At 37.8% G+C, this 26,400-nt stretch overlaps 2 protein-coding genes across 4 annotated transcripts in view; one reads left to right on the forward strand and one right to left on the reverse strand.

The window, feature by feature from the left end:
- Position 1: 1 nt before the first annotated feature.
- Positions 2-2,148, forward strand: LOC110047291 (kelch domain-containing protein 9-like). Its single transcript, XM_020753034.2, has one exon. The coding sequence runs from the start codon at positions 111-113 to the stop codon at positions 1,131-1,133; it is 1,023 nt and encodes a 340-aa protein (XP_020608693.2). The 5' UTR covers positions 2-110; the 3' UTR covers positions 1,134-2,148.
- The window catches only part of LOC110047292 (katanin-interacting protein-like), a 34,024-nt gene continuing 9,493 nt past the window's right edge, over positions 1,870-26,400 (reverse strand). For 2 of the 3 annotated variants that reach the window (XM_089289802.1, XM_089289800.1), the window contains 42 exons: positions 25,526-25,559; positions 24,660-24,740; positions 24,174-24,220; positions 23,587-23,703; positions 23,242-23,282; positions 22,155-22,273; positions 21,821-21,977; positions 21,151-21,273; positions 20,720-20,836; positions 20,436-20,585; positions 20,136-20,210; positions 19,361-19,450; positions 18,890-19,128; positions 18,363-18,515; positions 17,843-17,929; positions 17,191-17,262; positions 16,662-16,739; positions 16,045-16,112; positions 15,083-15,245; positions 14,530-14,575; positions 13,727-13,848; positions 13,298-13,398; positions 12,599-12,680; positions 11,261-11,408; positions 10,935-11,029; positions 10,296-10,398; positions 9,577-9,671; positions 9,093-9,132; positions 8,453-8,599; positions 7,801-7,885; positions 7,638-7,688; positions 7,170-7,285; positions 6,585-6,646; positions 6,105-6,270; positions 5,186-5,255; positions 4,821-4,923; positions 4,633-4,700; positions 4,148-4,398; positions 3,668-3,769; positions 3,219-3,379; positions 2,869-2,966; positions 1,870-2,751 (listed from right to left, as the gene is read on the reverse strand). In XM_089289802.1, coding sequence (XP_089145928.1) covers positions 2,705-2,751; positions 2,869-2,966; positions 3,219-3,379; positions 3,668-3,769; positions 4,148-4,398; positions 4,633-4,700; positions 4,821-4,923; positions 5,186-5,255; positions 6,105-6,270; positions 6,585-6,646; positions 7,170-7,285; positions 7,638-7,688; positions 7,801-7,885; positions 8,453-8,599; positions 9,093-9,132; positions 9,577-9,671; positions 10,296-10,398; positions 10,935-11,029; positions 11,261-11,408; positions 12,599-12,680; positions 13,298-13,398; positions 13,727-13,848; positions 14,530-14,575; positions 15,083-15,245; positions 16,045-16,112; positions 16,662-16,739; positions 17,191-17,262; positions 17,843-17,929; positions 18,363-18,515; positions 18,890-19,128; positions 19,361-19,450; positions 20,136-20,210; positions 20,436-20,585; positions 20,720-20,836; positions 21,151-21,273; positions 21,821-21,977; positions 22,155-22,273; positions 23,242-23,282; positions 23,587-23,703; positions 24,174-24,220; positions 24,660-24,740; positions 25,526-25,559 — 4,370 coding nt within the window. In that variant the 3' untranslated portion in view covers positions 1,870-2,704. The remainder of the gene's footprint in view (positions 2,752-2,868; positions 2,967-3,218; positions 3,380-3,667; positions 3,770-4,147; positions 4,399-4,632; positions 4,701-4,820; positions 4,924-5,185; positions 5,256-6,104; positions 6,271-6,584; positions 6,647-7,169; positions 7,286-7,637; positions 7,689-7,800; positions 7,886-8,452; positions 8,600-9,092; positions 9,133-9,576; positions 9,672-10,295; positions 10,399-10,934; positions 11,030-11,260; positions 11,409-12,598; positions 12,681-13,297; positions 13,399-13,726; positions 13,849-14,529; positions 14,576-15,082; positions 15,246-16,044; positions 16,113-16,661; positions 16,740-17,190; positions 17,263-17,842; positions 17,930-18,362; positions 18,516-18,889; positions 19,129-19,360; positions 19,451-20,135; positions 20,211-20,435; positions 20,586-20,719; positions 20,837-21,150; positions 21,274-21,820; positions 21,978-22,154; positions 22,274-23,241; positions 23,283-23,586; positions 23,704-24,173; positions 24,221-24,659; positions 24,741-25,525; positions 25,560-26,400) is intronic. The other variant, XM_089289801.1, reaches the window with a different exon arrangement.

The following is a 26,400-nucleotide window of genomic DNA, read 5'->3' on the forward strand; positions in this document are numbered from 1 at the left end:
CGAGCAACAGTTGAGAAAAGACTGGAACGAGAGACTAGATCACAAAGAACTCTGGGACTGCAATGGCGGACGGATTACTGTAAGTTGTTGACTTTTTCCTCGAGCAGATAATGGAATTTTCTGCAATTTTAGCTCAAGGAACTGCCCCAAGCAAGCGTGCATTTCATTCCTGTTCTGTTGTAGAAGGTTCACTGTATATTTTCGGCGGAATCACAGATGACAGAACGGTTTTAAGTGACATGTACCGATACGATGTCTCCTCAAATTCTTGGAGTGCGATGGAAAGTCCTGTCCCTAGAGGTTCGCAAAGCAAACCTGTAGTTTCGTCAGTATTTCCTAAAGGAAGACTTTGCACAGCACCCAGTGTCAGTCATCATACGGCGACGGTAATACGGGGTCGTTTTATCCTGATCATAGGTGGCTGGAATGGACGAAAGAGATGCGCCGATGTGTTTTGTTTCGACACTGTTGAACAATTTTGGCGCCACATTCCGGAATCAGGGGACGTTCCCGTTGGCTTAAGCTCACATACAGCAACGTTAGTGTCTTCTAAAGATATTTTAATTATCGGGCGAGAAGGGGGTGTTCACACTCAGAGGCGCTTTGCTGGTGCTTTTTATTTGAACTTTGAAACTGGAAAATACACCGAGGCCCCATATCATGCTAGTTCCCGATCAGGTCACACGTCAAATTTAATTCCCATCAGAGCTAGCAAGGAGAATCACTTGTTTGTCTTCGGAGGCCGAAAGAGTGGGGGTTACGAATTAATTGGTTCCTGGAACAAAACTGAAGAAACTGAATCCTCGTTTCCCAAACAGAGACTAGCCGAGTTGATTAAGAAGTCCACCGTTTGCGAAGAACCTTGTGGCAGACAGCATGCTAAGGCAGTTGAACTTGACAGTAAACATTTGTTTATTTTTGGTGGAGAGACATGGAGTGGAGTGCGAGAAAATGTAACAAATGATGCGTTCATTTTAGAGTCGGACAGAATGAGGTGGTATAAGTTACCACCCAGTGGAAATGTTCCTAAACTTGTTGGACATTCTATGGTTGGGACAGGTGATAAGATTTTTGCCTTTGGTGGTGGAGTCGGTAACAAGCACTGCGACACTCTTTGGGAAGTAAAGATTTAACTTCAGTCTATTTCATGTCGTTGCTTCAAAATTTAGGAAACAAATGTATTTTTCAGAGGTCACGTAATTGAATTTTTAAAGTTATGTTGGACTAGATGAGTTGAAGATGTCAAGAGAAAACAGCGAAAAAAATACGAAGTGTTGAACTTAAAGTCATAAGAAACAAAATAGGTAGCCATGCCACGTTTTTGTTGGAGAAAACTTGTCAGTTTGAACTTATCTGTTATTTATACGTTCCGTGCACACTGAATGAATCCGTCTTCCTTTCATGTAACTGACATTTCACATTTGCTCATTTACACGTTTACGATTGAAAGAAAAACGCCCTTCTTCGTAAGTCCTAACCCCTAACACAGAAGCTACGAACCGTTAGCTACTGATATTTTCATTTAGGACACAACGGTGAGTAAATTAGTACCCTTTATACCCGAATTCTGGAAATTTCAGAAAAAACAATTGCAATCATTTTTCATTTCTGTCTAGTAATACCTCTGAAAAAAAAAAAATACAGTCAGGGAGAGGGGAGCGTTCAGGGTCATGAGGTATAGCAGCCTCGACTTTCATGGATTTTGGAGGACACCATTTGCAAAAAAAAAAAAATGCAACTTGTAAGCGGAAAGGGAATGCCTGGGTATGACTGGAAAAAACCTACAAGGAGAGAGGAGGAGCACGGCACTTCAGTTACATTACATGTTACTTTACAACATAGAATATGGAAGTCACGGACAGTCACAAATACATAAAAAGTTATTTTAATGAATTATTAAAACCAACATGAACGTGTGGTTTACATTTGCAACTGCATCATAGTTAGTCATTAACCTGTGTCAAGTTGCATTTGCGGCATCAAATTATCTGATATACTTCTGGTTCACTAAGAAAGTGACATTACTTTTAAAGTACAAACAGCATAATTTAATTCTGTAGCCGATCATTCAGTTCTTCTCAGCTGATAATATGTGCATTATGAATGTATATATTAAACATACAGCAATAAATTATTTCAAACACTCAACTATTTCTTTTTGAGAGATACTCCTGCAGAGACTGAACCGATCCAACGTTCCCACTTCTAAGTAAATAGACTATTAACCTGTTCACGGTATCAGCATACAACTTGTAAGACTGAACACGATGACTCTCTTAAGACACCTTAGTTGCGGTGGCATGTGTGTTATGAAAATAATTACTTTTCGCTACATTAATGTCACGAATTGATACTTCCTTCACTAAAGAAGGTTCGAGAACCCTAGCCCGCTAGGTTTTCTGGGATTGTTTCTGAACACTTAAGCTTGCATTTGAGATGGCCTTCCAAACAAAATGCAGCAGTTACTGAATTGCTGCAATAACGGTTTGACGAAAACTTTCAAACATGTTTTAACTGCATCGTTTACATCTTCCAAAGTTTCGATTCGTGATGTAAACCGTATCGCTATGTTCCTGCTCTGTTCCTGTTTCCCGCCAAAATGATCCCAGAATTGAGCCCGTTGTCATCCCCGTTGAAATCTTATGACGAACAGCAAACCCAGCTGTGTCTTTCGATCGCGGCCGCGATTGTAGGTCCTAAAGTACTATCTTTTCTTTTGAAATGCCGGAACGCTAGTCCTTGGTCTTAAAGCTGCAAATACAATGAGAAAACAACAGTTACCTTCATATGTTTTGTTGAAGTCTTAGCAGTCCAGTCATTCTACATTCTAAGTTAAACCATTGTTATTTTACAACAGAATATCCCTACCAGGATCTGCGGGTTTTCCTGCTGACTTTGGATCATTGTAATGAGACACAACTCTCCTGTCGTTTGTCAGCTGAATATCTTGTTCACCTCCTCTGTTGCTAAAATAAAATCACGAAGCAAAACTAATGACTTGATGCTTCTACATACATTCAAATTTGTATGCTGCATTACACTGAAAACAACCCTTATGACATGAAGAGTGCAAGAGTCAAATGAAACGAAAACAACGTTTCGCGCATTTACCCTAGCTTCTTCAGAGCAAAGTTATTCTACCCTGTTAACACAGCTGCGAGTCTGTTTTTATCTTGCTATCAGTTCTATTTTGCTAACACTGGTCTCTTTGCACTTACCTGATAACATTCTTCCGTTCAGCAAGAGCAATTTGTTCGTGGTCAGTGAACAGTATAGTGTGGTGAGGTGTGGGTATCTCAAGGTTAGGAAGAATTCCTCTGGTAACAGCTGGGACTTGAGGCAGAATGCCATGAAAAACCAGCAAGTCATCTACCAACAGCTGTCCAAACAACGGACAATATACACCATTAAACACCATTGATATAATGTATAGAGTGTCTGCAATGTTTCCACCTTTTTTTACTCTCCACATTTAAAAACATAGCGTAAATCTAGGAAAGGAAAATGGCTTGGTGATGCAGTCTGTGAGCGACAAAACTTGCTTCTATACCCCACAGATATTCCGGTTGGATTCCCCATGTCTTTGCTTAGAGATTCGCACACGATCAATTAAAATGATTTCTTTAGAGTACGATCAATATCGGTTTTAACCTTATTTTTGTCTTACCCCAAATTGTTGAACTCCTCTTATTGGTGTTTTACTGTAATTCCACACTTTTACCATGGAAACTGTCACGGGCTCATCAAACACCACGTATATTAAATTAATCTGAAAACAAAGGAAATGTAGTGCATCATTATCGCCTCCTTCGTCATCGTTAACTATCTTAAATTCTCTAAAGAAAACATTTTGTACACACCCTGAAAGAAAGCGCGAGCTACAAGCCGTACTTTTGTAACTCGATAGCAACACAGAACTAGAACGAGCTGTTAACGAAAAGATGACACGAGCAAAGAGAATTTACATTTTGACAATCGAAATAAACAAGAGATTTTCCTTTCTCTTCCTCGTAGTATTTTCTGAAAGAAATAGAAAAACTCTCGATACGTTCTATCGAGTTTCAGATCAGAAAAATGATGATAATGAAAAATATATTGTCGTCTTTCCTATCGACCAGGTATAATTTTGCTCAAGTGAAACACTTACCATTCCGGGCAAGATGGGAGCCAACCACATGTGGCGGCCATCATTAGTGTCATTAACACCGTCAATAAGTTTGTCTGGAGTTCTGATATCATCTGTCACGCCTTCTAACACATTCACACTGTGGGGATAAGCTGTAATGTTGTTCTCTGTCAAACGTATTCTGTAGCCATTGTCATCGTAGAATTCCAAGCCATTCATTCCAATGTAATATGGATCGCCCCAAGTGGAGAACAGCTGAAACTGAAACACGACTGGAAAACACGTTAAGGGGAAATGATTCGCAAAAGGTTGTTAACTTGTAACTTCTACCCATAAACTAGTTTATAATGGGAGCGATTTCGCGTCTAAATAATGTTAGGAGCATGGATGAGTACCGCACAGAAAAATGTATGTTTATATATCCGTACATACAGCGTGAACGGATGACTGCCAGTGGAAAGTTATCTTCAAAGTTAAGGCATCAGTCTAAGTTCTGTAAAGGATACAGCCACATGGCATTAGGGTTGGTTCGTAGTCTGGCATAAGCTTCTTCAAGTTTATTCTACTCTCAGACCTGTTGAACAATGGAAGGATAGCAAATCAGTCACCGAAAATCGTTCTAGACTGGCAGGAACTACCTGTTAGACTTGGCCTATCCGGTATGAGCTAATCCTAGACTTGGAAGATGACCAACCTGCGTTCTGCATCCCTGGCCATGCCAGTCTGTGACGGATACTGTCTTGACGGTTTAATAAAGTGCACATCCTGCCCGTAATCAAAATGAACATTACCTGGACCTAAAACAAAATTTATACATCATAAGCTTACTGCAGACAGATAAGAGGACGCCTAAGGAATTTACAAGGCGAACCCATATACTACAATAACATGGAACAACTGAAGGAAAGAGCATGCACCCGGTTTGACCAGTTGTTACACTGTAATGTTGAGGAACAAGCCTAAGTACTACTAGGTCAGAAGCTAGCAGAAAAATGTCTGACACAAAGCTTGCCTCCTTACACTGGGAACTTCATGTAAATCAAGATAGGAATCAGTCACCTTTTCTTAGCAGGAATCCTTCAGGCGGTGATATAACCCTCTCATCTAGTTTGATGTGAACTTGTTTGGCCTGGTTATAGAAATGATATCTATTGACTATATGATACAGCTGTGATCACACGATTATAAGTTCATGTAGTAAACTGCAGTTTAAACACGAGACAGGTCATTATCACTTAGTACCGCAGAAAACTTGATTTGTCTTATCTGCCACACGCGGCCATCACAAAATGTCTACTGAATTAGAATTCTTTATAAAGCTCTGTAAAGAACCTCTCTCTAACAGTCTCCTCTTCCTGTTAATCTCCCACCCATACTTCTTATTATGGAAAGTCAGGACATTTCATGCAGAGAGCAACAATCAGTTTGAGGAAACTATGTTTGAGAATTACCCGTCTACAACGTTTATCGTTCATGCTTACCCTTTTGTGGAAGCATGTTCCTAAACAGAAATAAACATTGAACGATCGTCTCTATCTTTCTTTTGGTAGCGCTATTTTCTGTCTTGAAATAAGCCTGTAACTGTAGGCCCCGTCCAAATGCACTACGCCGGAGAAATTTGCAAACGCAGCTTTATTTCTCCGGCTGGGCCTACCGTCCACACTAATCCGTCACGAAAACGGAGCTTTTCGAAAACGCTCTTCAAACCGGAGGAATTTGAAAACGCCGGCTTTGAGTTTTACTGTGGAGGAAAACATTTTGAAAACAGAGCTTTTCGAAAACGATGACATTTCGATAATCATGTGATTCTCCTACCCAAGTTTTCCTTTTCAAATTCCTTCGGCGTAGTGTGGACGGAAAATATTTGATTCGTTTTCAGAATGAAAACGTGAAAATGCTGTTTTAAAATTTCTCCGGCTTACTGTGGACGGGGCCCTAATATTAAGCCCCAAACCCCCTGGGATTATATTTCACTTACCCCTCTGAAAGAATCATCTGTGGACTTGTTATAGTTCCAAACTCTAATCCCCACCAGGGGGGTGGTGTGTCCCAAGTCTATTGTAAGTAGATGATCCTGTCCTTCAGTGAATGGTATCAGCCACATGTGTTCATCACTCATTGTAACGTTTGTTCCATTGATAACTCTGTTGAAAAAAGAAAAATAGAATAAACAAAAAACACTGAAGTAACTGGAGAGAATTTGTGTATTTGTAAACGGTGTGAGATAAAATGGTTTCGCAATTATATAATTTGTTAATAGCAATCAGAAATGCTTTGGGTGTTACATTTATATCATCTAAAGCACCTTTGTGTGATAAACAAATAGCCGTTTATCCCTTTACACCACTTTGTAGGAAGGTATATCCCCCACTAAAATACACTGCAAACCAACATCGCTCAGCACAGACAGTTGATTCTCATGTACTCAGCAATACACAGTGTTTAATCAACTACTTACTTATCAAGTGTTCTATCGTCATCTTCGTACTCTGGAAGGTCATTGAGATCTTTTGGACATGCCTTTTTAAAATCAAGGATAATATAAAATTACAAACACTGATTACAGGAAACGAACTCAGTACTTAATAAAGAACAGTCGACGGCCTAGTTTTCTTAGTTTTTCGGCAAAAAGTTTCTAGATTCATCACATGTCTTAATTGATTAACAGTTAACCAGTCCAGGTCATGTGACTTAATGATGACGTCACGTATGGCGTGACGCAGGCGAATGCTGTACAGGTATTGATTCTACGTCAGTCTGTTATACTCAATAACATCAAGTCCGCAGTGTTCTATTATCCGGGCCCTCCAACCACGTCGAATTGAAATTTCGAAATGTTGGATTTTCGGGAGGGAAGAAAACCGGGGAACCCGGAGAAAAACCCTCAGAGCAAGGACCAGAACCAACAACAAACTCAAACCACAAATAGCACCAGGCCAGAATCAAGCTCAGTCTACGTTGGTGGGAGGCGAGCGCTCTCACCACTGCGCCAACCCTGCTCCTGTTGTACAACAATCTGACATACACAAACCTCTGGTCTTACCTTTAACATGTTATACGACAGAGGAATGGCTTCCTGATTCGCTCCTAGCAGTTCAAGCCCTGTAAGTCCCACGTAATACGGATCTCCCCAGGTCGACACAAAATTCAACTGAAGAACTAAAGAATATAATAACAAAATAAACAAAATTCATCCCATTTGACAAAAGTACATGCGTTTGGGACATCTTGGCTTTATAACATAAATTTATTCCTACTCAAAAGAGGTAAAATCTGTTATTAATTTTCCAGCCCCGGATAAAGAAAGCGAGCAAACAGGCAAGTAACCAAGCAATATTCAATTTAAATAATGGTAAAGAAGCGTTGAAATAAATTGCCTTCATTCATTTTTTAAGGAACGGATTTCTTTTTTTATCTTTCGGAGAAAGGTGTCTTCCTCTACACTGTCACTTATAACTGTAATTAATTATCCACTACAATGCTAACTGGTTTACTCTCTAACAGCACCTACCCTTGCCTTCAACATAGTGTGTGGAACTTGGTGTAGTATCTTCTGTAAGTTCTAAAAAGCACAGTCAACAAAATTGCATAATTAGCTTAGATAAATAAATCTTTTGCATAATTAACAGAGTTAATTACATAGATCAAACAAAAAGTACAAAAAAATCACCAACCTTCAGACACTTGACTATGTTCTGGAATTGGTTTTGATTTCCTCGCGTGCTGTTTGGCAGATGTAAAAGGCCGATCTCCACTTCCCTTTTCAAGTGCAAGAAAGACATGTTCAAATCTGCAAAAACTGGCATTAATTCTAATAACACGCCCCAAGGTTGTTTTTACTGAGAAGTCTTGTTATTATTAGGGGTTTGGAAGGGGGACTATCAGATGGGCTTATTATCATTGGTTGATAAATGGTCACTTATCATGAAAAATACTCCTAACATAATGACAAAAAATACAAAACAAGTACTACGGTAAAAAGCTTTAGACCAGTTTCGATATATTAAAATTCAGCCTAAAACAATAGACCTCAGTACAAGGCTCTGGGGAATAACTACAGAGTTTGTGGGGTTTATTGACCAGAGCCTCGTACTGAGGTTGAATTTTAATGTATCGAAACTGGTCTGTTGAAAAGCCCACTCGCCTATACCTTAAGGACGGGGAAGGGGCCCCACTTATGAACAGTTTTTGGTAGGTTATTTCCAGGGAAATACCTCGTCAAAAAAATGCCAAAAAAAAATAAATAAATAACGGTAGCATTTACCTTTTTAGAGGCATAGTATTAAAATACTGAAGATGTGAGGTGACTTATTGTGTTCTACTCACTCCTTCCTCTCCCAGATCAGCTGTGGATGGACGTTCAAAGTAACAACTCCGTAACAGTTCATCTTCATCCTCCTCGTCTCCATCATACGTCTGATCATACTGAGCCATGGCTTCCAAAATCTCTTCATCCATGGTGAACAAAATGGTCTTTAAAAAATACATTAGAAAAAAACTCCATGAAATTTTACAAACGAGTTTGAAAACATGTTTTACTGTTGATAAATATTTTCAATTCCTGTTATATGTTGTGAAAAATCGAAAACGCAACAAAACTAAAAAAAATTGCGATTCAATAAAGAGGTTCTTGTCACGGCAGGAAAAACCGGAACATGGAACTGTGAACAATACAAAAAATTCCTTATTTTTCACTGACAAGAAAATAATTTTCACTGTTCACAGTACAGTAAGACCGATCAATTACTGAGAAACCAATAAGAAATATTGTAGTCCAGGCGACCGGTGAAAAAAGCGGGAAAAGTCGCTTGAGTCAAAGTCTTTTCTTTGATTGGTCGCATGTTAGCGACAACTTTGCTGTGATTGGCTGGTTATCTTCCTTGGACAAATTAAAAAGCTTCGCAAACGCAAACACAGAAAAACGTCAAAAAAGAAACACACTGAATAAACTAATTGATTTACTTACATCACCAAAGGGATCATCTGCTCCAAGGATACCACTTGCCCTGCAAGATTTCGAAAAAAAGGGCCAAGTTACAAAAACTGTTTTCCTCATTTTCTCTTTTAAACAGGAGAACCCTGACCTGCGATCAGGTTTTTTTTTTCACAGCCCTTCCCCCATTCGCCGAAAAAACCCCGCCCGATCCCAGGTTAGGAAAACCCTTGCACATCAACAGTGCAAGTGAACGGTGACCACCTGACTGAATATAACATGATAAGAGAAATATGACAGTCAGTAATAGTGTAAAGTAACTCCCGGAGAAAGCTGTCTTAAGTTCCCGTTTGTGAGACGTTTTAAAATCGGGTTTGACATAGCATCAGGTCGCTGCTGCGTGCAGAAAACTATTTATTGTAATTTTGAGTTATCCACATCATGATAGAAAACAAAGACAACTGCAAAGTGACATGAAAACAAAGATCTTCCAAAACCACGGATGGACAGACAATACCGTGCAATTTCTCCTTGAAATATCAGGTTATCATCCAGTGTGATATCAACCAGTCGCACTCCTCTGAAGGAATGGATCCTTGATTTGTTGTAATTCTGAGGAAAACAGAAATGAATTCATTGACACCCAGCAGAGTATTCATGGTAGACTTATAACCAAGGACAGAAGAACATTGCTATTTCGAACTCGGTTGTCTCGAACTTCCAGCTATCTCGAACGCAAATCATTGTCCCTGGATACACTTTTTCAGTCACTTACTATCAGCCCTCTCGAACCCCCGACCTCTCGAACTAGTTTTCGTTAACCTTAAGAGTTCTACATAGCAGGTTTCGACTGTAGGTTATGACATTTGGTTACTTAAACATACATGTACTGTACAAAAAATAATAGTGTCCACACTTATAAGTCAAGTTGTCTCAAATACTTTCATGATCCCACAAAAATACGTGACCAAAACTTTCTGATCGTTTAGAAACTAACTAACGGCGACCCTTTATTTTGTGTCTGTATAGCGCTAGAAAAGCAAAGCTTAAGTTATGTGCTAGCCCTTATGATAACAAGTCCCTTCCTGTGATATTAAGACGTTTAAGTTACTGCAAATGTAAAGGAAAGGAACGTTGAAAAATCGTTAGCTTATTCATAAGTAAAACTAAGTATACCAATATTTGTGCATGTGATTTCAGGGCCAATAGATCAAAATAATACTGTCAATAGCTTACCCATATTCTTATCATGGCGATTCTTAAACTGTCCACAAATTTGATAGTGATAGTGTGTTTGCTTCCTGGAGTGAACGGAGCTAACCACAGGTGCATATCATCCCTGATTAACAAACCAAACTAACAAAGAATCAACAAAAAGGAAGAGAAAACTTGTATATTCGCTGTTTCTTCGGTTATCTTCAAAAAGGTGCAATCGTAGCGCAAAGTACATTGTTGTTTTAAAAGCCGATACAAAGTTAAATAATTTCTGAAAATGTCATTCCTGAAACAGTCAAATTCTGTTACGTTTAGATATCTGGCAAGAAAATAGAAAATTTAATGACGTCTTTTCAGTTAATATACACCTGGACTGTGAATCAATTTTCCAAAATGAATGGAAATCTGAAAGCAGCAAGACCTTGTCGGCTTGAAAGCTCGGTTTCTAGAGAATTTGTACCAGAAACTCCACCTTGGATTTGTGGAAGAGTACCGTTCATTCCGCTGAAAATGTCTTAATCTGGTAAATAAAGGTGATCCAAGCGAAATTTACAACAATTTTACAACTAGCAATAATCCTTTGCTTTCTGACGGGAACAGTCATATATCCAATAGAATTTGCATTTGGCTTTTTCCAGTACTATTTGCCGAGTTTTATACCTGGTGCGATAAACTCCATCGATGAGGTTTGTCACTACTCTGGGATCATTGCCATATTCTGAAAGGATGTTGATATCTGGAGGATCTGCCGTGATCTAGGAGAAATAAAGATAATCCTTACTCGTCACAATATGAGAGAACTGTGAAGTAGACAGAGAGGGAGAATGAAGGTCATTTGGTCAGCCATGTTTCTTGATGAGCCACGAAATTCTTACGACCCATATCAAAAGAAATGTAAAGAGATTATAGGGAGAATTCCTTTCTTGAGCTTGAGGCTCGAGAAAATTAATTTGGTAGACGCATTACCTTGTCTACTATATACTAACCTCTGCAATTTCTGCAGGCTTTCCACAGTCAGTGAACACTTCGATTCCATTAAGCCCAACATAATGCCTGTCTCCCCAGGTATTCCTGATGTTTATAACTAACTGCTGTCCTTTGGGAAGTATCGGGATTTCCAAATCAATCAAAGTGCTGAGAAAATAAGATGAATGCCACGTTGACGCAAAGTATGAGATGAAAAAAGTTCACATTAAGCGTCTCAGCTTGACACAAGCATTTTGTGTTCTTACTAGTTTCCCTAACATGTTGTTAACACCCAAAAATTTCTTACTTTCTTGACAATGACAATGCAATACTGAATACAGTGGAAGCTCTCGTAAGCGGCACCCTCGAACGCGAGAAAGGTGTCTGTAACTGTAGCTGGCCGCTTACGAGAATAGTCCTCGTAAGTGGCCACTAGAGTTGTAAGGTGCATACGGCCGCTTACAGGAGCTTGCCCAGCTAACAATAAACACTGGAAATGCAAAAAGTACCACAGTTTCAAGTGATTTTTGTACGATAACTGCAGAAATTCTCGCGCGCTCATTGGCTAATTTTCATCGTCAATAAGCGGACAGACACATGAATTTATAATTTATGCGATGCATCAGAGAGCGAGAGCAGACAATTTGACAATTTGTTATCGTAAAAAAACAGCTACTTTGGCAATGTTGTGACCAAATTCATGATGAATAACAGGACAGACGCATGAAAGACTGACGTCAATTTGTTAAGTTTTTGATAATGGCGATAACCGTATACAGATAACTGCCGCGTACGATTACGATATACAGATTCTAACTGCAGTTTTAATTTCGATACTATGCGACATACATGGGATTTCCTTAGGGGTGTCCGCTTACGGGAGCTTAAAAACAAAGGAAAAATCTAGATCGTAAGCCCTCCAAGTGTTCGTGGCCGCTGACGGGAATGTCCGCTCACGGAAATGAATAAATACAGAGTTTGTACTGGAGTTTAAACGGGATATTGTGAAGGCGGTCGTACGTAGAGCTGTCCGATTACGAGAGTCTCAGCTAAGAGAGCTTCCACTGTATGACGTTGAAATTAAGTCAACAAGGATATGAATAAAACAACTTCGTCTACAAACCCCCCTATAATACACTGTAAAGCTAATCTAGATTTGCAAAGTGATCCTCAGAATCGGTGTTCACTTCAGTATACTCTTCTACTCTGGACAGCCTAAGCCCTTTCCCATCTGCATCGCAGCTTAGAAATCAGAACTCTTTTTTCAAGGTGCCATTTAATGCCATTTTGGATCGTTTAAAAGATTCGGAAAATATTCAAACTTTTGGATGGCATTTCACGGTTAAATATTGATGTACCTTTCGTCCATCTCCCTTGTCTGTTCTCCTATTGGCTCTAAGGTTTCGTCTTTTTTGGAAAGTAACTCATCAAGAGCATCGCCTGAAAGGAAAATAATGGTGAGTGAGCAGAACGATTCAGTTTAGTTGTCAAATAAAAGAAGAAATTTCTATGCTACAGCGGAAAGCAGGTGGAACACTTAAATGAATGTCAGCTTACGGGATTATATTAAAAAACATAAGTGGAGAGTGTTTCATACTGTCCCGACACACGCATTTCTTGAGTTACAAAATGTAGATGTGACTAACAGCATTTATTTACCCATGAAACACGGAAGATTACAAAGCGTTCTTGCATCGAGATCGGATAAGAATGTGGTTTTGCGTCACTTAGAACGCCCTTTTCTTGCATACGCAGCAACAAGTTAGGGCAACTTTTCAGCACACCTTGTGTATGCAAGATGCCTGAAGTTACAATGACCAGAAACAGCACGCAATTAAATTACCCTATTCACTGTGTAAGCCCCCCCCCCCCCCCCCATCACACCCCAGCCTAGCATTTTGTCAGGTTTGACTACACCCCTTACACACATGGCTATTGGAGGGTACTACCAATGACAGCAATATGCTCTGTTGAGAAACACAATCTACTGAACCAGAGTCTAAGGTAATGCAGAAACTACTTACTACTGGTCCACCGTGCCTGGAGTACTGACTCACCATGATTTTCTAGATCAATGTCCTTTGTAATCCGACCTCTATGCGACTTCTCAAATAATGACAACAAACTCCAGGATTCTTCCAAACTCAAATTCTGCTGCCTGTGAGAGAAAAATGCGAAAAGTCCAAAGTATCAGTCAAGCAGTTAACGAGTACATGTATCATCAGCACATGGTCAAATCAGCTGAAACTATTCAAGAGTTCACATCATCTGTCTGAAGAACGATCAAAATCTCCCTGAGAAAAGCTCTCTGTAAAATTTAAACATGATTTTCTTCATGGAGAATGCATGATTGAAATGCATTTATGTCGACGAGAGCACATGGCCTCTGATGGTCTAGTAAGTACAATAGTTTGAATTCTATTCAAGTTAACTTTAACCTGATCCCTAATCCATGCGATTTTTAAATAATGTTATTCGTGTTCTACCTTCTCCACGTTGTTCGAGCTGTCTTGGCATCATGAGGTGTCTTTGATTCTTCTGTGACTGGTTCATTGACATCCTTATCTTCGTCTTTTCTTCTCCCTGAACCACTGTGACCTTTTCCTTCCTGGGTAGAAGTAACCATAGCATTTCTAACTTGCAGGGGTTTTATTAAGGGCTGGGCCCGGGCAAATTCACCTCATGTGTGGAAAATCTTCCCTTACTCGTTTGAACATCTTGACAAAATTTATCCTAGTTACGAAGTTGAGTTCAAATCGTATTGCCAGCCTATGGAATTCAATTTTCCTCTTGCTTGAACCTTAAAGAAACCCCTGTTATAAATAAACAACAATAATCAACTTGCAAGTGCTTACCTTGGTTTCTGGAACATGAAATTACTAGGATAATTTCTTATTCCCCCTGGATGGAATGCTAGTACATCACAGGATACATACCCCCACTCCATCACTCCCCCCTCCCCCAGTACTTAGGTTAACCTCAAAGTACATTCACAACCAATTATACTCATGGGTGAAGAGAGACCGTGCTTCCATAGTAGTGCCTTGCAAAGAACACAACACAATGACCCCGGGCAGAGCTTAATTTCAGACAACTTGATGCAGATAACAAGAGTGCAACCAACAAGTCCCCGCACCTCCTGCATAATTATAAACTTCATGAAAGGCTTAGCCTACTACAAGTCATCTTTGCCCGAGTTAATAAGTCGGAAAAGTTTGCAACATGATAAGGGCACAAACCAAATCTGTAAGAAATAAAGAAGTACAGTAAACAGTCTGATAATACTCACTGACTGATTAGCTGTACCATCCAGACATGTGGGTAGAGATTCATTACTGTAAATAAGGAATGAGAACATTTGATATATCGCCTACTAAGGTATAATGTGGTACGTTACTATTAATTATTGAAAGTGGTTTATTGACTTGAAAAAGTTATATACTGAAACCATAAGTGGGAGCTTATTTTAACCCTACAAGAAATGCAGTTTCTGTCATGGATATAAATTTTTCTCAAGTTTAATTAAGCATTTAGTTAGAAGCTGAATATAAAGGTAAGAAATATTACACAGTTTCTCGAGCTTCTCTCCAGCAGCGATAATCTACAAGAATGGCAGCAAAGCAGACTACATTTCCAATCAGTTGCATGTTTACTATACCTTCTAAATGATCCGTTATGCTATTTGCATTGAGATGATTAGCCATTTGATTATTCACCCTGGTGAAAAGTCTTACAAACAACACACCTGTTATGACTATGGGGGTTCTGTTATGATTTGTTAACCGTTATGACTTCTCAAACGGATGGAAAGTCTGCTCCATTTTAATTATTTTTCAACTTACTTGCTGACCAGTTCACCAAGACATGGATCAGGTTTATTGTTAGCAGCAGGAATACTGGACCTCCGTCCACTTGATGGTCTTGATCGAGGCTTGTCATCCCTAAACAGCTCCTCTGATGACTGCTGTACATCTGTCAGACTGTTACTTCTTCCTTGATTAACAACTATGAAAAAAAGATCCTTGCACATTTCAAATTCTAATCATTGTAGTTTTAAATAAACATTTAAGAATTAAAATTAGCGAGGTCGCAATATCATCTCGGAATCATTTTCAAGCAAAGAAATAATCTTTATTTTTAAATCTTTTTGAGTGCCTTTGAAATGATTTTTTTACCCAGCTTATTGCATCCAAACAGTAAAAATAATCATGACTTCAAGAGAAGAACAAGGAATATTTGCTTTCTAAACTCATCCAAGGTGCGCTAATCATTGACGCACTTTTGATTGACTTCAAAAGTGGGTTCAATATTCTGTGTGAGACTGGGGCAAATCGAAAATTGATGACGTAGAACACCATCTGTGTATGTAGGACCCTTACAACACCTTGCACACAATATAATCCACCTCTTTTCTCCACTTTCTTGCCCGCCATGAAGCCGTACTATTTACAGCCAGTAAACCTATTTCACAAGGTCACAAGGTTATCTGAATACGATCGTTTTTATTGCGCACCAAATGGACAATCGTTTTTAACACTTAATCCTATTAACATCATACGTGGTGAAACCTTGCATGCATTGGAAACAAATGCGACTTAAAAATGGATATTGTTGATGTCTATCCAAGTCTAAACTAACTGCTCACGAACATGTAGCATGCTATCGGTTTGATCCACTGGTTACAATTCACGCTAACCACATCACTTTACACAAGGGTTAATTCTGGAAACACAACTCCAGATGGAACTTCATTGTCCATCAAAACCGTTAGAGTTTCCTTTTGCTTTCCACTTCATCAACTCACCTGACTCATCCTCAAGCCAAATGGGTCTGGACTTGGACCTTGAAGATGAACGTGATGATGAACTCTGACTGAATAGACAAGGAAACATGTTAATTAATTCTTTTCAGTCTTTTGATGTGACAGGATATTTAATGTGATTTAGGCTGGCATATTTCAGTAGTTCTTAGTTCACATTTCTCAGCTGTAAGGACTGTAAGTCAAGAGCTTTTATGTCTGCGTGGGTAACAACCCACACAACACAAAGGATCAAACTCAAAATACATCAACCACAACAAGACCAAAAGCACTATGTTTGCAAGGAATGAACCACCAAAGTGAACATGAAATTTGTAGAAAGGTGAAAATATGTGCACTAGGTCAGGAAAATGGGGGAAAGAACACATCTGAGTCCCTGAAAGGATGGGAACCCAATGGCCTCCGTTTGCCAAGGACAGTGCTCTAACCGCACTTCCTGGGCGAAGTGGTGACATATGATAGACTAGGATGAATTTACAGGTACCTTAATAAAGATAACACAATTATTTAACTCAATGTAAGATTTCGTAGAGACAATAATCTGGAGATTTCTCTTTAGACTGAAGATACCTACAGTACATTCTATACATGATAAATCTTACCCAGCTTTGTCTTTCTTCTTACTTGACTCTAGCCAAGGAGGTTTGCTAGGTAACACCGAGCCAGCAGCTGAATTCCCTCTGAAAAAAAGGAATAATCTTGTGACATATTGATAACAGAAAAAGAATTGTAAAGCAGGCACTATGTAACATTACAGCTGTTAGAATGTCACACGCCACACAACCAATTAACCAGTACCCTAGAGGCAGACTAAATTTCTAGGAAGAAAATAATAGATGTAAAAACCAAAATCACTTTTCACGACTACTTTAAAGGAGCTCAGTCACGGTATTTTGAGTTATTTTGGCCACATACAAAATTACCTTTAAATGGTAGGAAACCAGAAAATAACAGTTTAATAAGATGGAAAAACACCAAAGAGATAATGATAAACCATAAAGGAACAAGGATGGCTAAGGATGGAGAAGATTGACACGGATTTACAAACGACGAATTTGAAAAATTAGAGGCTAAACATGTGCAAATCGTGACTGAGCCCCTTTAATAAAATGGTTAGAAATGCCATCTTACCTGACAGAATCATTACCCAACTCTGAACTCTCTAGAGTTTGTGAAGATGAAAGGTTAGGTGTAGAATTTGACCTAAGGACACACAACACAACAAATATTCGCATTTATTCTAATCTTTAAGCGGAGATTTGTTATTAAGAACAAATAAACACCAAAAAGACTTTGTAAATCTACCTCTCTGTTAAGTCCCTCCTAAAGAGTCTCAAAAAGAAACAGAACCCCTACCCACTTTCAGTTGGCAATTGGAAGAAAGGACTAAGGGAACTGTTATTAAACAACTCCCCTAAGAGGATATCTCCCACAAGTAGACAAATGGGGACATGATCCTTATGCAGAAATGTTCCTGTAGACAATTCAGACCAATTAAGACAGCACTTCATTTGAGTGGACACTCCTGCCACAAGCAAGACAACATCCTTGAGTAGGAATGCCCCTTAACCAGATTTCTCTCCACACCTGTTATGGCTGAAATTTCTTTGATCGTGACATAAGGTAACATATTAATTTTTACTGTTGTTCCTGTTAAGAAACAAATTGCTCATCAACTTTGTTGGTGAAACGATAAAGCCAATCTTTAACGACATTCTTGTCTCCTCAGGTAATACTCATATCTGTAAATAGTGGACTCTCTGAAAAAAGAATACATATCAACCTGGTAGCCAAGGTTTGTTCTCCAACTCTAGAATTCGGCGATGACGAGTCCATAGCCAACAGAGACTTCAGAGCTTTGTCTTTTAACCTCAATACCAAAAGAAAGGAAAGCTACATCAGCCTCTTATTATAACCTCTGATCTTGGGGAGGGGACCCTTCGGCCTTGCCCTAAACTTTGTACATAGATACATATATACTTTATTTGGTCTCGCAGGTTAGAAAATCTGGCAGCCATTGGCTGATGTGGACCTGCATTACTGATTTACAATACTTACATCTAATAAATAAATAAATAAAATAAAATAAAAATAAATAAATAAATAAAAAGACCAAATATGTGCAATGTGTGAGTAATGAAAATAAAAATTAAAATTAAAAAAAATTTCAATAATAATAAAAGTAATCTGATCTGATAATAATAAAAGTGATCTGATCTGTACTGTTGCAGAGGCTTAGAATGGTTATTGCCATATAAGAGGGACCTAACCTGTCACTAATAATAAGGGCCACGACTTCTTACCTGTCCTGCATGGGGATCTGTTCTGCTGATTTATTTTCTTCTGCTGATGTGACTCGTCTTTGTGATCTTTGTGATTTGGGCTGGGATCTTGGTGAGCCTGGTGGTTTTGGAATCCTTTGATGTTCTTTAGATGAAACGTCATCTTTATCAGCTCTGGAAAATATATTAAAGCCAATATTAAAAAAAAAAAGAGATTTATAACATTGCAGGGTACAACATAACCTGATTCACAGGGGGAGAGTGAGAGTGAGCAGACCCAGACTCCTCCCAAGAGTATATAACCTATCAGGAATTCTAAGATTGATTTAAAGATTCCAACAAAGTATGTGGCAAGCCGCATAGTATGTTATACTGCACTCTGACTGGCTATTTGATGTACCCACATCCACATAAAATGGAGTAACTGTTGGAGCTGCCATTGTGTTGTGTGTAGCGATACAATCATGTTCACTAAAGGTAGGAAAACCAGCACCTTTGTGTCACTTATAGTTGTAGGTTATTAGACCCATCTGGTGCTGTATGTTTACCTTGCATTCCTTTCTGGAGGTTCTAAACTACTGTCTCTTTCCTCTGGTTTGTATCCTTGTTGATCTATCTCAGCTGATTGTTTTAACAACACTGTTGTGCTTCTGATAACAGGCTGATCCTGTATTTCTTGTCGATGCCCATCTGTTTGTGTTTCGTCGTCATCTCTGTTCTCCTGTTTCATTCCATCGCTTGATCGCCTCAATACTACAGTTTGGCTTCTAATGATTGGCTCTGGCTCCTAAACGAGTAATAATTATTTACAGGTAAGAATACAGATAGTTGTAAATGTCATGATTCTCTATACAGTCCTTGTCTTTAGCTGGAAAATGTATATCATTATTAGCTGTTGTATCTTGAACATAAAACTAGCATGTGAAAACTAAACCCAGCATAGATTCCAAATTCTGATCATAAATCTAAGATTGTAAGCTTCATGTGTTAAGACAAATCTATAAAGATTGAAGTCAAACCTGCACTAGCTCTTTCTTATCTTCTGCCTTCGGATTTGTATGTGTTAGGTTGATGACTTTGCAGTAATCAAACACTTGGTTACCACATCCCTACAAGAAAATAACATTCTCCCTCATCATTTGGTCCATCGTTTAGCGTTTTTTTAAATATACTTTGTTAGGAATATATACTAACTTAACGATAGACAACTCTTCACCGCGTTATCGCGCGTAATCTTTCCCCTCCCCCTGTTTCCAATGTTGCTAGCTAAGCAATAACATGTGCAAAACTTAGATGAACAACATTGAATCAGGGAGAGGGGGGCTAATTGTTACTCTGTGACAAATTTGTTATTTTGCACAAAGTGTATCAACATTTATAAAACTGGTTGTAGCAAAGCCATAATTATTATATCAAACTCAATACACGTAAGTCTGCATCATGATCCAATGATACATGGTCACACTCGTGGCCTGAACAAATTTTCCAGAAAAGTTGCTCTTTTATTAGATCAACCTTAGTTGCAATAAAACACTTCAGCCACAAAACTGACTAAAATCCTAGAAACAAGCATACCACTCTACAAAGAAGTCAATTTACGTACTTTTTTGCTTGGGCTAGGGTTTTTAGAAAGGAAACAAACACAATTTCAAAGCAACATTACATGACTGTGCACTGAACACTCTCACATTTCTTTCATACTCTTCAAATTTCCTGTGTGCATCATAACACGATAGCAGTAAAGCAGCAATCAGTTATTAACAAGAGATAAGACTGACAGATTATTGTATGTACCTTATCGATAACCCCTTCCCATACAAGCTCTCCTCCAACAAATATTCGAACATCTTTAGCACCAACATTTAATTCCTAGAAAAAAAACCAAGATCATAAAAACAATATCGTAAAATCCAAGTAAAATTGTCAAGAGATCCACACTAGTGCCAGTCCCATTTGGCAGGAATTACATGCTGTTGTACAAGTCATGTGCTAATGACCAGCCTACAGTGTACAGTGAATGCTGCAGCATCAATATTACCCTATGGTAATATTAGCTAAAAGAGTACTTTCTACAGATGCTGCCACCCTACCTACCTTGATGCCTCTGTTATAGTTCCAGACAGTAATTTTAGACAGCCCATGGGATTCAGAGCTGCCTGCTTCAACACCAGGGAGGTGGAACACCAATTCAACCGGATGCTTGCTTTGGAAGCCACATGACCACATGTAACGACCCTTGGTTGTCTATTAATACAGTCAAACAATACATACAGGTCAAGCTGATGTTAATTTACAACAATGCAAAACATAGGAATCCTATTCAGTTAATGTAACTGTGACAGATGATGAACCTTACCATGCAATCAGAAATGCCATACCTTTGTTTTGCCATTGGCCAAATTACCCAGAACACCTTCCTCTCCAACATGGCCTGAGATGCTCACATGGTGCTCATCATAGGGAATGAGGTTGCCTTCCAAATCAAAGAACTGAATCTATAGAGAAGAAGTGTTTAATACATGGATGCTTGTTAAAACCAAGAATAACATTGATCAACACTCTCCTTTTCCTGTTGCCATGCAAATTTTGTTGTTGATCAGGTAGAAGGAAAAATTTTCCACATTGCTATGAAGCTATAGAAACATGTTTGAAATGTTGGGAGAATGAGAATGCTGTGGGTCATGAGTCACAGGAATATCACATGTATGCAGTACATGTATATCAGGATAAAGCTACACAGCCCCTTGGGGCACATAATACATGCAGGGGATTGTTTATGATTACAAGAATTACATATTTTGACACATACCTCAGTTAAACCTAAATACTTTGGGTTGCCCCAGTTTGTAAGGATCTCAAAGTAGACATCTGTTCCTTCTTCACTTTCTTGATTATTTTCTGCAGTATCTAATGAATCTATTACACTGAAATCCTGAAGAACAAAAAATAGTACATGTAGTTGCCTGTAAAACTGCATGACCAATAATATTGCATAGAAGAATCCTTCACTGCGACCAATCTATTCTTTTCACACAGTCAGAATTTATTCTTATCAGAAGTCTTTGTATGTTTTATTTTTCAAAATGAAAAAAATAGTAAATTAGAGAAAAAAACACCTTTTCCTCATGTACAATGTTGTGGGTTCTGCTTAAACGACTATTATTGTACACTTCAACATTCTTCTGATTGATGTTTTTTTTAAATACCTTTCTTAATTATTGTATAAATTTGTAGTTCAAAGACAACTTTTTAAATATTTAATTTGCTTATATTTTATTAGCTACTAGCCCATTTAAGGGACTTAAAATAATTTTGTTGAATTCTGTACATAAAAAGATAACGCAAAATAAAGAAAACCAACAGTGCCCATACAGATCACGGTTTAAATTTGTTTACAGAAAAGATGAGCAGCAAATTAAAAAGAAAAAGCTTTCTGAGTTGGGGAAGGAGGTAATTGGGGGAAGCATCAATTCCATTACCTTAGATTGACCTTCTGCTGCAGTAGACCTTGCCACAGGTGTATATGGTACCGTGGCTTTCATTGGTGAAAGTCGCGGGGAAGATGCTGGACTTGACACCTTGAAAGGAGCCTTGCATTCTAATTTAGTCAGAAGATCTATCAAATGATGCTGTTGCCTGTAAATGAGAAATGATTAAATGTTATAATATTGGATAAACAACACAAACTAATGAAGATTTCCTGCAAATAACACTTTTACTTGAATTGCTTATGCATCATTACACTTAAATGTGGTCTTGTATGTGAAATTTTGGCATCAAAGATATGCTAAAACAGACATACTTTACACTCACCTAGCATCCATCTTTCTGACTTTTTCTGTCACAAGAGCTATTGTTTCATCAGTCTTCAGAGGACAGGAAGATAATGATGATGGTCTTTTAACTTCAGATGGTGGAGGGCTGGCAAGATGCTGAGAGAAAAATTGAACAAGCCATGGATAACCAAGCAACAAGGTATGAGAAAATCACAGACAGAACTGTAATAGAAACTACTGGAGGGAATTTTCAGTGAAGGTGAATTTGGAGTTAGGATCATTTTTCTCCATAGTCCCTAACCGGTTCCCCCTTACTGTAGGAAAATGTTACTCCAATAAAAGGCATTTCACCTTTTGGCAAAGCTTTGAACAGTCGCCCTTTTCAATATTCCAGTAATAATGACACAAGAACAGGCACAAATATAATTTTGTATATCCAGGTGTTAATGTTTTGCTAATTACACTGGAGTATGTTCTTTATGTATTTTAGGCATGCTTGCAGGTACGATAAATCCCTAGGGCTGGGACTAGTAGGCTATTCTAAAAGATTTTGTAAGTTATGCAAGAGTCACTCGAAGGAATCTCTTTCAACTTTGCTTTAATTTTTTGTTTATTTGCCGCTGTATTTTCTTTATGATGTAACCCTTGCTGTATCCTGCATCAATAAACAAGATGCCCGCCCCTGATGCCGTGTTTGTGTTTATCAAGATAAGTTACAAAATATTTTATAATTGTTTCAGAGTGATTAGAGTATAACCTTATTTGACCAGCATTATTTTGACAGAAAACAAAGCAAATATGATCAGTCTGTATGAACAGAACAAAAAAAGGAAAACTTTCTCCAGGGGTACACTGTACTACTAAAATATACTGATAACATCTCAAGTACAGTGGTTTGGCAATAAGCCAACATTTTATAAATTCCTTGTTCAACATTTTCCCTTGCCTCAAAAAATACTTTAGTATCAGACTAACTGTAAAATACTTTTTACCTAAGATGAAAAGAATAAATGAACTTGAAAGTATCATATAATTTTATATTATTTTATTTAATCATATTTAAATTAGTTTAATTCATAAATGATCTGACAAACAAAGAACAAGTAGTTGTATAATCATTTTACCTTTGATCTTTCAGGAGCAGTCTGTGAACCAGAGGCTTTTTCTATTAATATGGAACAAAAATGAAACATGCTACGTACATGGAGGAGAATTAATAGAGATACCAGTACATGTCTTTCAATTGGAATCTTGTTCTCTGTCTAAATAATCCCCTCATGAGGAAATCAAGTAATGCTGCTAACTAAATGTTTCTACAAACTGAAATCTAAAAAAGGCAGTTGATCTTACTTTATCCATAAAGGTAGAGTCTGTGCTCCAGGGTTAGGGTAGTCCATAATGCTGAAGGTATACACACAGATTTGTTACTGTAGATATTACTAAATGTGAAAATATTATTTAACTCCCACCTATTGTCTGATTCTCTACTGCCATTGCTTTAAAAATCTCTTGTGCATTGTCATCCACCTTATCCATGGATTCAGTCCTTCTTTTTGCAGACAAAGGTCTACTTTTCTTCTCAGGAGCTATAAGATGAATAGTTAAGCTTCGTGTACATGGAAAAATGTATAATTATTTTCAGGGTAAACGTATTTGGCCTTTTTCCTCTACTCTAGACTGCAGAGTAGTCTATTCTCTTCATAAGCATGCAACAAATGAAAAGCTTGGGAGGCACACAAAGGCTTGAATGAAAAAGTGACCATGATCATAGCCTCTGCATGCCTTCCAAGCTTTTTGTTTCTTGCACGCTTGTGAAGGAAACAACTGTTATGCACAGGATACCTCTACTCTAACTTCTAAATCCGGAAAAATTAGCACTTAACTATGTCAAAACTTTCAAATCAGAATAGCATTTTCATTGAAGATACCCAAACCACTTTTTCTTTTACAAGTGGCAACTTTTAACAATTTGTCAGAACCCAATCAATTTGTATTTGACCTCCTATGGATTTAGTGAACCTAACAAACATCAATTTTGTTCAAAAGTTCTGCTTACCAGAAGTCAGGGTCACGTCATTATTGTATGGTTCATTTTTCTCTGTCCTGAATAGAGACAATAAAAGGATTATTATGGCTGTAATAACAAGGTTGTCCTATTAACAGGGTGGTTGTAAGGTGGGTTTCTATTGGGTGGTGATGTCTTAATTATTTAAATGTTGCATCAGATGTAATTAAATCATAATACAATAATTTTAAAAACTATGACACCCAAAGAGTCTTTTTTGTTCATTTAGCAAGTCATCATTGACAAAAGGTATCTTGGGAGTTTTGAAAAAAGAAAGAGTGACATTTCCCCTTCCGAAAAAAACAACAAGTCTAACTCTCAGTACCTCTGACGACATAGAATGTTATTTTATATTGAATCTGATTAGTGCGTATAACTGACTGCACTAGATTTAATTATTAAATACCAATCACATACTCTTGTGATAACAACCATTTTTGGTTTCATTTCTTACCACTTACATCATATGTAACTAACCTTTTTTGCTGTTGGGTTTCTGAAGTTTGTTTGGATGAAAAGAGATCTGCAGAGCGATAATCATCTGTATTTTTCTTCCTTCTAAAACATAAACAAAATTAGTTTAGTAACTGGTTGAATGAATTCAAGGATTAATTTTACCTGTATTCTGTAAATTGCAGCAGATTCATGTCTAATACCCTAGCTACCGGTAGTTCAGGAAGCTCTCCTGTTCCAGGTTAGCTTTACTGGTATCAAAAGTAAACGATTTCTCCACCAACACATCCTAGCTCAATGTTGTAACACTGACAGAATCACCTCTGCATGGAGGCCTTGTAGCAAGGACACAGAAAATGGGTCACGCTATATTTTTATATGATATTCCACTAGTTGATGTAAATCTTCATCTTGCTTAAATGGTAGGCTTAAGTAAATGAGGAGTCACTGAGATACAGGTATAACACAGCTCCAAATTTGACATCAATATTTTTTGGACTATTACAGAAGAGCCACAAAGCTACATGTATCTTATTTGAGCTTTACTGAGAAATATACAGTATGTGAAAATATGATACTCTTCATTTTAACTAATAGACTGTCAATATTACTTTAATGATGGCACTAAAACAGCATGCTATCTATTGTCTTCTGTTTTCATGATTATGTTATGTTAATGTTGTAAACGTAGTTTGCATGAATTTTTCAACAATAAAAATACAAAACTGAAACCTTTCAAAGAAAACAACCAAATATAAATATTACCTGCATCTAGCTCAATCATATTTTGCAAAAAATGTCTATTAATGTCAATTAAGTGACTTCATTTTCTAGCTTTTAAAAACCTTACAAAAACAGTGTGTACTACAATGACTACAAATCAAACCTACCGTGTTGCTGAGAGCTTCTGTTCTTTTTTATTCACTGAGAAATAAAATTAAAAAAAGCTTCCAAAGTTTATGATTTCAAAAAGGCAAAATAGTTCATCAATGATTAATAAGAAGAATTAGAAGTCAGAGGCTAACTATTCACACTTGAGTATCATTTTTTTAAGGACACTGCTGGCCTTTGCTCTTATCCAACTGAGAGTCACTGTAAGCTTTAACTTTAGTGTTGCAGACAGGCCTACAACAGGCCCTGGCAAGTAGAGATTTTAATTCTTATAAATTTAAAGTACATGTACATCAAACTCTTGTCTTCAATAACCAAAAGAGACTACAGACAAATCAAAGTAAACCTGGCGTTCAACGACAATTACAAGATGGCTTGTATTGAATAAAACTACAGAACTTTACACAATCATGCCACGACTGTGAAAGACAGGGAAACCAGAAACAACTTTTAGTAGAATTTTATCTTGTGGATTGTGCAGTTCTATCAATTGAAAGTGCTAGGAATTGTCCATACTCACTGCATGGAAAGTCACAAGGATGTAGCTATATAAGAAAACACTAAGCTGGTTCATTAACAAACCCAAATAGCTTTTCAAGCCTTTTTATCTCCAAAGTTACTCTCTGTCTTTATTTTCATGTGAAATTTCATCCGGATTTAAGTTCTCTTTATGCCAGTGAAATTAGCCAGCAGTTAGCTTTTAAAGTTCTGCATCTCTGGAGTTACTGCGAATTCTGAGGGGGTGTGGGTCTCAGACTTTAAGGCAAAAAAAATTTAGCAGAAAGAATCTAGCTAAACTGGACTTTCTGGAGCTCAAAGGGGGTTTAAACCAAAACCTTCTGTGGAGGGGTATGGTCACATGAAATTATTTTCT

The sequence above is a fragment of the Orbicella faveolata genome, unplaced genomic scaffold (assembly GCF_042242905.1).
Source record: "Orbicella faveolata isolate gen_17 unplaced genomic scaffold, um_ofav_v1 contig_2, whole genome shotgun sequence".
Taxonomy (NCBI): domain Eukaryota; kingdom Metazoa; phylum Cnidaria; class Anthozoa; order Scleractinia; family Merulinidae; genus Orbicella; species Orbicella faveolata.

Excerpts from the sequence above, each read along its gene's own strand:
- LOC110047291 (XM_020753034.2), top strand. The coding sequence starts at position 111 with ATGGAATTTTCTGCAATTTTAGCTCAAGGAACTGCCCCAAGCAAGCGT.